This window comes from Palaemon carinicauda, chromosome 1, assembly GCF_036898095.1.
Source record: "Palaemon carinicauda isolate YSFRI2023 chromosome 1, ASM3689809v2, whole genome shotgun sequence".
In the NCBI taxonomy this organism is placed as follows: domain Eukaryota; kingdom Metazoa; phylum Arthropoda; class Malacostraca; order Decapoda; family Palaemonidae; genus Palaemon; species Palaemon carinicauda.
Window position 1 is genome coordinate 98,466,904 of NC_090725.1, and position 13,898 is coordinate 98,480,801.

The 13,898-nt window shown below is 40.0% G+C and overlaps 1 protein-coding gene across 1 annotated transcript in view; it reads right to left on the reverse strand.

The window, feature by feature from the left end:
* Positions 1-13,898, reverse strand: part of LOC137650048 (kelch domain-containing protein 4) — a 160,481-nt gene that overhangs the window by 52,859 nt on the left and 93,724 nt on the right. The window contains exons 6-7 of the mRNA XM_068383081.1: positions 5,309-5,458; positions 4,152-4,370 (exon numbers count right to left, since the gene is read on the reverse strand). Coding sequence (XP_068239182.1) covers positions 4,152-4,370; positions 5,309-5,458 — 369 coding nt within the window. The remainder of the gene's footprint in view (positions 1-4,151; positions 4,371-5,308; positions 5,459-13,898) is intronic.

Sequence of the window (13,898 nt, forward strand, 5' to 3'; positions counted from 1 at the left end):
CTCGTCTTTGTGTGGGTGGGGCGATCTCACGTCGGCAACGTGTGTAGATACGCCCGAAACCACGGAGGGAAAAACGTCTGTTCGTCGATCAAGGCCTGTGGAACCCATAAGTCGTTCGACATTACTTCTCCCCTGGGCTTGGGAGCTTGTAAGAGGTCCCGGACTAGGTGAACAACTGGCACGAACAGACGAACCCTCGGACGCAACACTGTAACACTTTGCGCATATCACTTTATCACTTTTGATTTTCTGTTTGCACCTATTTCACTGAAATCAAAACTTTAACTGATTTCTACCTGAAACACGCAATCCTATCCTTCATTAAAAGGTAGTAATTGCGAAAACAGTTTTACAATGCAACAGAAAAACATAAATAAAGATAAAGAATTCAGTGGCTGGAAAAGAGACTAAACAATAGATCCAATAAACTACGTTTACAATCTCTCACCGCATAAAGCCTGGGAACAAGAATAAAACTCTAGAAACGTTTTACCTTCTTCCCCTACAGCGACTAGGGAGAAGAGTAAAAAACGAATTCAGTGGCTGGAAAAGAGACTAAACACTAGATCAAATAAACTACGTTTACAATCTCTCACCGCATAAAGCCTGGGAACAAGAATAAAACTCTAGAAACGTTTTACCTTCTTCCCCTACAGCGACTAGGGAGAAGAGTAAAAAACGAGAACAACGTTACCCGCTTGAACGAAACGTTTATTCTCCTCTCTCTCCCTCCGTCTCTATCTCTCTCTCTCTTCTCTCTTGACTTAGCACCTGAGAGAAGAGCCCAATTATATCGTTAAAACATGTTATTTGCTAAAGGAAAAAACTGAAAGGTTTCCCAAATAAAAAGTTCCTTTATTTAGAATTTAAACCATTTAAGCTAAGAAAGAATGAACGAAACGCTAGAATCGGTTTACTCTTACTGCACCGTGAAACCGTGAAACACACTCTCTCTATCGTAACGATAGAGCGCATGTTGAACGTTCTGAACGTCAACAACTGCGGAGACTAAAAAACTAAACGTTAGTTCATCTTTGAAAACAGTACGAGACTATCAAAGAAATTCTTTCATAAAACATTAAAATTAAAAAAGTATTAAATTCTTAAAAGGTTAAATACGATATGACGGGCTCAATGTTAAATAACTACGGTTCCAAGTAAGGACCGCCTATTATTAGGAAAGGTCGCATATAAACAAACATAAAAATTAATTTTTTAAAAGTTTATAATAAATGGAAAGTTAATCGAAGAGGCCTATAAAGGCGGAGAGATATAAAATAAATAGATCTATAACTTGTTAAGCAAAATTACCAAAAACCTAAACACACTTCCGTCTCAGGGAAGGGTCGGTCATTTAAAAGTGAAAGAGAGTCCATACTCTCTTCGTCACCATAATTAAATCTATCCAAAACGAGTTCAAGTTTTGAAATGAAGATAAAACCCCTGCATAGCGAAAGCTCAAAACTGGAATAGTGTACTTCACCAAATCGTTGTGAAAATAAATCCAGTTAGGGACGGCGTATTAAGTAGGTCCTGCCATTGGCACGACAGAGAGAAAATTGGTTCTTTGTTGACATCGAGTACTTGAGTACCTACTTGACAGATGGCGCTGTTGATGTACACCCCCACCTGTATAGCGATCGCTGGCGTATTCCGCCCGTAGGTTTTTTCTGTCGGGCAGCAGAGCTGACAGCTATATGATCATCGGGTAAGTTTGATATTGAAAAATATGTTATTTCTAGCTAATCTGAAGTTCATATGGCATATCTCTCATACCTTAGCTTATATCAACATTAACCAAAAAAATATATTTCCCCATTTGTTTTCTCTTCGATAGGCTTCAGCCATTAGTACAGAGTTGTGTTGAGACAATCTTGCTGTTAATGTTGATAACCATGGAGCTGGTATACCATACCTGCTTTTGTCTTTCAGTCTCAAAGTTGAAACTAATCTCCTATACTCGTCATTGTTAGCAATGAGGAGGAGGAGGATGGATATGTATATAAGCATCAGATGAGTAAAGAAATAGCAGATTTTATTTTCAAAATTCCATTTCTTTCTATGAACCTAACCTGATTACTCAGACAATATGACAAAAGTGGTCCAGTATTGTTAAGAGAGGAAATTTCATGTCCTAAAATAAATTTTTTTATGACAAAATTTTCCATTTCTATACTCGCCTGATATTTATATTGATTCTTCTGCAGAAATTTGGTTTATGAACATTTACCCTTAAAAATTATATAAAAAATCTAATTTTGTTTCCTCTCCGTAGACACATGCCTCTAGTATAGTAAAACTATTCTCTGTCCTCTATGCATCACAAGTCAGTAGGAAGGAGGGTGGACATGTATAATTATGAACACCAGTTGAGTAAAGACATACTATACCATATCATTAACATGCTGTTTATTTCTATGAACTTCTCCCATACCCTGTAGGTGGGAGGATGCCGGTGAAGGAAAATGATTAAACTGAGCTTCTAAAGAGGAAATATGAACATCAGGGGAGGTTCATAGAAATGATATTGCTCCTCACACATACATATAGGCTACTTGTACTAAATGTGCATGCATGATGCAAGACTGGCTACCATAACATTCTGGTCTGTCTATTATTCTGTGCAAATTTAATGCTGTTAGCCTATTCAACTACTGTCTCTGACACTATGCATCTTTTAGCGAACTAATAACAAAACTTGTAAATATATCAATGAGCAAAGAAATAAAAAACATACAGTACCTTAGAAATGTGCGGCAAACAATTATTTAGAATACCATATAATATATGGTACAGTACAGTATAAGGAAAACAGACAACCTATTCCTAAATTCAGAGAAAATGGTAGAAATTAAGTGGGATACTTAAACAAATAGCTTTCCCTCTTATTTTTGTAAGAAAAGTAAAAAATAAGCACAGTAGAAAGATCAGAAAAAGGTTAGCCATAAGATCAGATGCTCTTGCTAAACATATAAAAAGGGCTCATCAGCAAGAAAAATTGTCTTCATTAAAAACCTACTTGAAACATGAAATATAGACGTTCTCTAAGCAAAAATTACAATAATTTGAATTTCCAAAATCCCAAGCAAGAGATTGTTGGTTGCACTCTTTATCCACAGGAAATTCCACAAGAGTTTGTTCACTAATCTGATTGTTTGAAGAAAATGGCTAAGGAAAAATTGCCTATTTTATTCAATAGTCCATAAAATGGACCTCTAAAATATTTCAGAACCACATCTAAATAACAATGAATAAAAACATTTGCAGATTTCTTAATATTTAGATATCTATGTACATTTCAGATGAAAGCTGAAGCTATCCAGTCAAATCCTATATGCTCAAGAACTGAATTAGGCATTAAACTGTAACATTTTAAAGCAATTACTAGAAATATTTTTTCAGAAAAAAAGAAAATGTAAACTTAACAATATTACCCAAACTGATCCAAGTTATACAATTTATTCTTTACTTGCAAAAATCAAATTAAGTGTGACCCCACTCTTGAAATAACTTTAGTCAAATTTCTCTTGGAAGCTAAAACAGACAATCTAGAGGGCCATGCTAACCCTTTCTCCAAGTATACGGTTAAGATTCAGATCACAGGTAGTTTGATATCTGTTCTCCATGGTAATTTTGGAACATCTGAGAGTAGAGGCCACAGAGTCTGTAAATTACACCCTTTGAGTGATAAAATGAAGCTTTTATGCTGTTCTAAGGCCCCTAAACTAATTTATCATTAGCTGAATCATTAATATTATAGGGAAATCATTAGAAAACTATAACCGACAAATGTTAAGTATGGTGTCCAGTGTCCACCCCCCAGGTCACAGGGTTCTCCAATGGTCAGCCGATCATGTCTATATTTCTATTTAGCAAGCTAATTTAAAGGATGGTATCAAAGTGCTCTTAGATAAATTATTCATTGAAAATGTAAAGAGCATTAGCATAGTATTTAATTCAATACAAACAGCCTTTTAATCGTGATGCATCTGCATAGACTGTATACTATAGATTGTGCCTATCTTTTCAAGTGTTTAAGAGTATTGTTCTGTCACTGTTAAAAAATTTCTATTAATAGAGCAAAATACCTAATTTTCTAAATAAATATTAACAATAATAAATATCAAATTAGATTCTCAGCTTCTACTAACCTGGATGCCAAGTAGGTTTCATCAGGTCCAAAAAGTGCATATCATTGTAAAATACTCCTTCCAGTTCTTCCTCCTCATCCAATTCATCATAAACACCACCAAACAATACAGCTTTATCACCTGATGTGAGAGCCATAGAGAATCCACACCTTGGAGATGGTTTGACTCCTGCCTGCTTCACTGACTGCCACTTCCACTTTAGACCTGTTGTGTCATGTTCTGAAACCACGCATGCACATTATAAACCATACAATTTGAATATAAGCAATAAAAGATCATGTATTCAAGAATTAAATTAATTCTAGAATGATGCCATATACAGTACTACCCAAGGCCCTAATAAATATATTACAGGATAATATTTTGAAAGGGAAACTTGTAGTGCCCTACTTACCATTAACAGCCTGATTGTCTCATTACTTTACTGTGGCATATATATTTTCAAGTGAAAGAAAATGGGAATAGTTTTTATATGATTTTGGGGTAAACTTTGATAAAAGAAACTTCTAAAGATGAAACTATACGAACACCAAGAGCGTGAAGAAATAAAATTCATTAAGATTCTGTATTTTCCAAATAAATTCTAAAAGGACAAATATATTTTATATTATATTTCTATTTGCTTTTATCAAATAGTCTATTCCAGTTCAGTGACTTATTATATCAAGCAAACAAAAATGAATTTTATCAACATCTGACTAGTTTCCTATCAAGAAAAGATCAAGCAATAAATTCAAACAAAGCATTTTTTTTACTTCCTCTATAATTTCTTTACCCTACTCGGATAATGACTTTTCCTGATAAAAGATCATACTCATCCCTTTCAACATCAATAATAATGCATAAACAATTGAAAGGATATTTTATACATAAAAACCTAGAATACTATTGAAAATCTGTTCCCCAATCATTTTTCCCTGATTTTACAATCCAGAATACTGCACAACAAAACACTGAAATAAATGAGAAGCAAAAATAATACAATCATCCTACATATTGGCAGCTCAAGCCAAGTAGCCTGTGGGTTGAACAAACTTATAATAAAGGAAAATATTTCTTCAAAATTTAGTCATGACAAAAACATATAGTAGAAAAAACTGAGAGCAAATAGTTCTTGTAAAACCAAGGGGAACTAAGCAAATACACTAAATACTCACTGTCTGGACACAATAAATACATATCCGAGTGTGTAATGCCCTTATCTGCATCTTTTTTAACCTTTTCTTTGCTGTATCCTCCATATAACAATACACGTCCATCTGACAAAGGAACCATCTGACAAGCAGATCTTGGACATGGACCATTGCCTGGAATATAAAAGATGTTGTCACTAAAATGCTGATTCTTGTCATAGCAGCTTATAACAAAGCAAAACTAAAACGAACTTGGTCAGGATATTATCTAAGTTTGACTTATCCAATAATTAATAATTGAAAAGCCTTATCATAGATATAAATGAATGCAGGACTTACAAACAGGTAATACAGTATAATAAGAATCTTTTCATGAATTCTAATCCCAACATCACATGGGAAAGTTTTGGTAGTTTTGAGGGCAAATACAGAGAATATACATGTTTGAGTAAAGCCTGATTTACAAAAGAAGGAATAATTTTCAAATGTATTTGAATGTTCATAGGGAATAAATGCTAACATCTGAAACCTAACAATATAAATGCTAAGGGAATTTTTATTTGCAACTGCTCACCTGAATTTTCTGAAGATGGAATATTTTGCAGACATGTAAATGAGAACTCAATACGAAAAAAAAAATATGCAAAATCAATGATAATTACATTAACACTATTGAAGCTGTAGAGTTCAATAGTTTTATTGCTGTGAAAAAGTAAATGTTCATTATAAAAGGCTACCTCCATACTTATTCAATATTCACAAGTCTTTATATTTCCAGATCAAGCTGTATGACAAAAAAAAAAAGAATACAAGAGGAGTTCAAGCTTCCCAACAATAGTTGTTGTGTCAGCATTGGCATTATGTTTACATTTTAGGTCAGTTAGTTTTCTAAGCCCACTATATTTTGGAGAGTGGTGGGTGGCAGTATCAGGAAAGTATTGAAATGAACACTTTAATAAGATATATACCTGTATCTTTATTTCAATGTCTTACATAATATTCATAAGCTTTATATGACATCTATTTAGATGGAGATATAGTTATATTATTATCTGGGGAATGTATAATAATATAAAAGCTAGAAGGTAGAAGTTGTACCGACCAAATTTTCATATTGAGACAATGCATAGAATATAGAAATCCACTTTTGATGATATTTGTGGACTATGAAAAAGCCTTTGCTAGTATGCACTGTTCAATTTTGTGGAGAGTCCTGCATTATTATGGAATTCCTCTTGAATAAGTGAATTTGATTAAGTCTGCTCATGAGTATAGCAAGTGCAAAGTTAATGTTTGTGGAGTCCTATCAAATGAATTTCCAGTGAACAGTGGAGTACTCTAAGGATATGTGTTGTCAACTATGTTACTTCATGAATCTTGTAATGCATAGAACAGTTGGGGAGGGTGGAGAAGGACTGGTAACAGGAAATTAGCTGATCTAGTATATGCTGATGACGTAGTCCTTATCACCAGAACACCACAGGACTTGCAAACCTTGCTTACCAGAATGCATGAAATATCACATGAGATTGGGCTCAAAATAAATAGAAGAAAAACAGACATGATGAGAACAGAATATGCAATGGAAGATAAAATATCATTGGATGGATAAAGGATTCATGAGGTAGAATCATTTAAATATTTACAAACTATGATCTCCAATATAGGGTCTTTAGAATTAGAGTTTAGTGATAGATTGAAAAAAGCAAATCAGAAAATGGCTAGGTTAAGTAAAATTTGGAAATCAAATCACCTGAAATTACATATAAAAATCAGACTATATATTAGTTTAGTGATATCGATGTTACTGTATGGATGAGTCATGGTATGACTATGATATAATTTTCAACAGTTTTAGTAGATTTGAGAACAAAGCCCTCAGAAGGATATTGGAAGTTAAATGGCAGAACAGAATTAGAAATGAAACTATGAGAGACCACTTGAGTGCCTTATTTGGATGAGATCATGATGAGAGATAAATGGAGATGGTTTGGGCATGCTCTTTGCACTCTGCAAGAGAGATTAGTTAACCAAACATTTAACTGGGCTCCAAAAGACTCTAGAAGAGATGGACGACCCAGGCCTTCATGGCTAAGGACTATGAAGCATGAAGGAGATAATGAATGGACAATTATTGAATTAAAAGCTCAAGATAAGAATGACTGGCGAAATCTATCCGAGGCCCTTTATGTCAGTAGGCGTAGGAGGAGATGATGATGATGATCTCTTTTCCAAGAGAAGAAATTCAGCTAGAGTTTAGTCAAAGATTGCATCAGCATTTCCAGAACAAAACGAGCTTTGATATAAATCCTTTTTTTTCTGGAAGCATCACTATGTGTACCGTGCTTTTGCTATACAGCGCCGCATTAGGTCCAGATTGTACCAGAAAGCTTTGCTCAAGAAACGGTTATGGCGTGAACTCAGTGGGGCTTTAAAGGAAACCAATCAGGATGCAGGATATAAAAAACTCCTTATATGGCAATGTCGTAATTAGCTCCACCCACACACGGGTATATAACCTGAGAAGAGATATGAACGAAATACGAAAGAAGGCATTATAGTCTCCCCTTCAGACAACAGACACCTATCTCCAAAATTTTGTCATATAGGTGATAAAAAGAAGCAGATAACCATTTTGCGACGTTCTCAAGCCTAAAAACTCACCATATCAACAATACTTCGGCAACTGTAGACAACTTTCCATTTCAGTATTTTACTGCCCTATTTTTTAGCCCATTTCCCCTATCTTCAATATCTTGAAGCCATTAAAGAAAAAGAGCAAAAACATTGATTTTCTGTGTAAATAACTTTGTGAATAAACATGTATTTGTTCCTACACCAGATACAAACCCTCATTCTCTACTATAGGAGATATTCTAGCGCGAGCTGGAAAATACGGCAGAAAAACCATAACAAGGTCGTTAACGACCGGGCAGGTAATTACCCACCTGTCAGTGGTGGGGGACCGCCGGTCGGTAGCTGCTATTTACCTTCAATCGAATTCTAGCCGTCGCAGTGGTAACACCACTGCTCCTGCTTTATTTGCCGGGCAGACTAGCCTTTCTTTTTCTTTTGAGTTTTTATTAATCCTTTTTCTTTTGAGTTTTTATTAATCCTTTTTCTTTTGAGTTTTTATTAATCCTTTTTCTTTTTCTTTGTTAGATGATGTCCTCTATTTTGAGGAAGTGTTCATGGTGCCTTTACGTCACCGCTGGATGTGGATCCTCTTTCCCTTTGCCCCATTACAGAGGTCATAGGTGTTCTGCTACCCTATGGAGGAAGGGATCCCCTGCCAAGTATGCAGAAGTGGTCTCCTCCTCCTCCTCCTCCACTTCATTGTCCTCCCCTCTTTGGAGGCTAGGAGGGAGAGAGAGAAGAGGAAAAGGAGAGCTCGCACTCCTTTGCCTAGTCGTTCTCTCCGTAGACATAATCGTTCTTGCTCTTCCTCGCCTTCTGTCTCTTCACGAGATGTCTCGCCGCAAGACTAAGCGCTCTCGTCACAAACTTAAGAGCGCTTCTTCCTTACCCTAACATAGGGCATCTAGAGCAACAAGAGCATAGTTCCATCACGCGCCATGCGCTCACCTACACACCTGCACGCCACTAATCTTCTGCGCAATGGCGCTCTCCTGCGCGCCAGTGCTCTCCTTTGCGCTCCCGCACGCCAACATTCTCCTGCACGTGCGCATACGTGCCCAACACCTCACTCTCCTGCCCGCCATGCTGCGCACCATCCTATGCGCCAGGTAAAACCTGCGCGTCAACTTTCTACTGTTAGAGGGACTTCTGACAAGTCAGCCATGTTGCCTTCTCCCGCGCGCTAACCCTTACCAACGCGCCAGCGCTTACCAATGCGCCAGCACTTACCGGCGCGCCAGCCTTCTCCCGCATCCGCAAGGATATGCGCGCACGCCCCATATGATTGCACTATGCGCTAGGGAATTTTCTCCTGCGCGCGCGCGCCCTACAGCTGGCACAGATGTGGGAGAACACTCTCCCGTTTACGCCTTCACCTAGATGTTCTCGCCGAAGAGACAGGTGAAATAGGAAGAGACGTTATCATTCTCGTTCTTTCTCGCCTTCTGTCTCTCCCCGAGACTTCTTGCCTCTAGATTATATACGCTCGTGCCACAAACCTGAGAAGAACGCTCCCTCTCGTCATCGTCATGCGAGGGATCATCTAAGAACCCAGGAGCGCGGACAAGGGCAAAGCACGTCCTAATCTCGAACCCTCTTCTTCGCATAATAGTATGAGGGTCTCCGACCGCTCTAGAAAAAGTCAGATAGAGCGCTTCTCCTTACTTCACTCTCTATCTTCAGAAAGATCGCTCTCGCCTTTGAATTCTCGTGACAAGGAAACTTCGGTTTCCCGGTGCGCTATACCTTCGTTTTCTCACAGCAAGTTGCTGAATCCTCGGGCTCTCATGCGTTTAGTCTCGCTGACACTTCGGTGTCTTGTGACAAGGGAGACTTCCGTTTTCCTGTTGCTCTAGCCCTTCGGGTTCTCGCAACACAACCTCTAGGGGCACGCACGATCACGCTGAACCTTCAGGTTCTCGTGACACAAGTAATCAAGTGTTTTACTCTTATGGCAGAGTCTTCAGACCCCAGTCACGCAGGTGTTCGCACACAATTAGCGCTACACACGCAAATCTCCGGTCATACACTCGCAAGGCCAATCCCTCGCTCCCGTGTTTCAGACAGGACAACCTCCCTAATTCCTTTGCTCCCTAATGAGTTAAGGATTTCGAGTCTCTCGGAAACCTCGAAAGAGGATGCAGGGGTTCGGCCCTTCTCTTCAGTTGAGAGCAAAAGGGAAAGGGGAAACGTGTTAGAGGGGCTAAAAGAAAACACCCAGATAGCAGCAACGTAGAACGCAATGCCGAGGGCTTCGGCCGCTCTGTTCGTTGTCCTGCGCTTCATGTGGCAGCTCATGAGCTGCCCATGTTACGAGGTAACACTCGTTGTCAACCTGCAACTTGATCAACTTATTGGGAAACTTAGATTGCTGACAGGAGGTTCGCCTCCAGGGATTAGAGATCCTTCCCTTACGAGGGAGTGATAACCTTCCTCGGAATTGGACTGCGTGAGAGATCCATCCCCCCTTCCGAGGGAAAGCTTCCCCACTTCAGCCGGTCAGCAACCTTCCCTCCTTCGTAAGGAGTTGCGTACAGCTCAATGAGTTTTACCTCTGCTATCTCGTCCCCGAAAACTGTGCTTTCTCCCCTGGAGCTGGGGGAAAGCAAGTCTACGGCTTGTTCATCCTTCGGGGGGGGGAACTTCTCCCTGGGAGTATGCTTGACTCAGGCGATGTCCTTCATCGGGAGGACTTCTCTCTCGTTCCCGAGAGGAGATTATTACGCCTACGTTTTTCCCGTAAAACTGGGAGAAAACTTGCCTTAGACGATACCCTCCTTCAGAAGATCTCTCTCGTTCGCGAGAGAGAGATTATTACGCCTACGCTTTTTTCCCATAGAACTGGGGGAAAGCTTGTCTTAGGCAATGTTCTCTTTAGGGAGAACTTCTCTCTCGTTCGCGAGAGATTATTAAGCCTATGCCTTTTTCCCATAGAACTGGGAGAAAGCTTGTCTTAGGCCAGGTCTCCCTTCGGGAGGACTCCTTTCTCGTTCACGAGAGGGAGATTATTTCGCCTATGCTTTTTTCCCATAGAACTGGGAGAAAGTTTACCTTAGGCGATGTCCTTCGGGAGGACTTCTCCCTCTTTCGCGAGAGAGAAATTATTACACCTACGCTTTTCCCCATAGAGAGGGGAGAAATCTTACCTTTGGCAATCCCTTCTTTGGGAGGACTTTTCCCTCGTTTGAGAGAGAGAAGTTACTACGCCTATGCTTTTCCCCATAGAGAAGGGAGAAAGCTTGTTTTAGGCGATCTCCTTCGGGAGAACCTTTCTACCAATCACGAGAAGAAAACTTATAGTAGTTTGCTGATCCACACTCCTCCCTCTTACGCTTTTGGTTCTCCTCCAGGGGCGGAGCGAGAGCCTTGTATTAAGCGACATTCTGCTTCGGGAGAACAAATCTACACTGTGGAGGAGTTATTTTCATCCCTGACGTTCTCCCCCTCGTGCTGTAAGGAGACGTCTTTTTGAACCTACTGGTTCCCCTCACACTGACGTCTCGGGGTCTCGTGACGATCACCCTTTCGACGGGTATGATCGGGAGCCTTTAAACTTTCGTCATGTTTATCCTACGGCCTCTCATGACCTTAGGAGTCCTTCGGGCCTCTGATGCGTTGGACTTTCGAGTTCACACGACTTGGAACCTTCGAGTTTCAGTTATGCTGAGTAGTCGGGCTCTCGTAACAATTAGCACAGAGTGTCCGTGCACGCACGCAATTAGCGCAATGCACGCGACCATCGTCATTAAGAGTTTACTCTTATGACAGAGTCTTCCGACTCTCGTCAACGGTCTTCGCCATTACTTCCAGACACTCCGACTTCTACCATTCTTCCCCTTTCGATAAGAAAGATACGAGGGGTAAGATATAAGGTTTGTCTGCTACTCGCATCTCCACTTTCTCCTGTAATAACACGCGAGGAATTATCACAGCCTGAGGATTCCTCGGGAGAGCTGCCGTCGAGGGACTTAGAATCCTCCTATTTAAGGACTCTAGGAACTCTGTGTTATATCTCATGCCTCGGCGATTTGCATCTGTCTCCTCGACCGTTTGACTCTCCAGCCTTAGACAGGCTATATAGTGACAGTCTGGGGTTCGAGTCCCGCCCAGACTCGTTAGCGCCATCAGTGCCTACAACCTTACCATCCTTGTAAGCTAAGGTTGGGGGGTTTTGGGGGAGCCTATAGATCTATCTGCTGAGTCTTCAGCAGCCACTGCCTGGCCTTCCCTGGTCCTAGCTGGGATGGAGAGGAGACTTGGTCGTTGACCATATATGGTCAGTCTCTAGGACTGTCCTAACGGCTAGTGCAATGTCACTGTCCCTCGCCTCGGCCTTTCTTGAGCGACCTTTATAAACCTTGTCTGTTCTCCGAGATCGGAGACGTCTACCTTCTCCTCTGATCTTGGATCCCCTCACGGCGAGGCTCACACCAGGCTAATCCTCGAAGAGACACTCTACTCTTCCAGGCTCTTCTCAGTCACAGAAGCCTCGGCAAGGGAAGCAACTTCAATGTCCCTTCTGGCTTGACACGTGGTCTGATACAGTCGGCTACCTTGCGAGCCATGAGTACTTGTCAAACCAAAACTCTAGGCAGTCCCTACAAGAAGTCCTAACTGCTGAAGCTAAGACAATGGACTTCTTAACCGCTACAACAGCAACAATGTGAAGCAATTGGGTTTTAAGGACATCCATCTATCTTCTTTGTCTCCTTCTCCCCCACATCTGGGGATCCTAGCCTGTATCCAGTTTCAGCTGGACTCGCCAATGGAAATAAGGTATGATACTCATCTGATGCCTCTCACAGGGTATAAGTTATATTCATGATCCCGAGGTTTCCCCTTTGCACGGTCGGGGGAATCCTAAGTTTGAAGGGGTCCGAGTTGAAGGTTCCTGACCCACTTCATCTTGAAACATTTGTTTCCTCGAGGCTGCAAACCTTCAGTCGTGCTGAAGATTATGGGGATCTACAAAGAAAGAAGATTAACGGAAGGTTGTTGCTTCAAAAGAGTCTAGTCTGAGGACTATCTTCCCTAGAAATAGGGAACTCCTTGGCTGCCCTGGCCTCAAGACTAAGTCTCCTATAGTAAAGAATGAGGGTTTGTATCTAGTGTAGGAGCAAATGACAAACTTATAAGAGTTTGTATTTTTCCTTACATACAAACCCGAATTCTTTACTCAAATCTCCCCTCCATCACTGCCCCCCTAGGATAGTCCTAGCTAGAATCCGATTGAAGGTAAACAGCAGCTACCGACCGGCGGTCCCCACCACTGACAGGTGGGTAATTACCTGCCCGGTCGTATTTTCCAGCTCGCGCTAGAATATCTCCTATAGTAAAGAGTAAAGAATTTGGGTTTGTATGTTAGGAAAAATACAAACTGTTATAAGTTTGTCATTTTTGCATGTTTCTTTTTATATTCATTTCTCATAATTCAATAGCTGTTGTCAAATCCTTTTTGCTATGAGACTGAAAGAACCTGTAAGGATTTTGAGATTGTAACACCGGGAAAGTTAGAATTCACCTCAATACAAACAAGAAATGTACGGAAAAAGAGTTGCTTAAATGTTTAATTACAGTATAATCCAATCTTAGGTTGCCTAAGCTTCTCATGGCCTGAGAATGGAAACAGGCATCATGTTTCCCTTGTTCTGTGAGTGACTTGAGGAGCACTGTCGACTAGTTACTGAATAGCATTAGTAAGACTAGAAATTCCAGTGTGTACAAATAAAGATGTTACTTAAAGTACAAAAGTATAACTACTATTCTTAATTATGTTAATCTATACATGTCCCAAAACTTAAAACCAGGAAAATTTGAGGTAGGTCGAGTGATACGTAAGAACTATCTTAAATTCATACTAAAATGCCCCACTTAATTGACCAAGAGACTGAATGTATTTCATGAATCACACAAAATTATGTCCTTCAATAGGAAGGAACCTAATATGAAATTGTACATCCTTTGACAACACTAGATA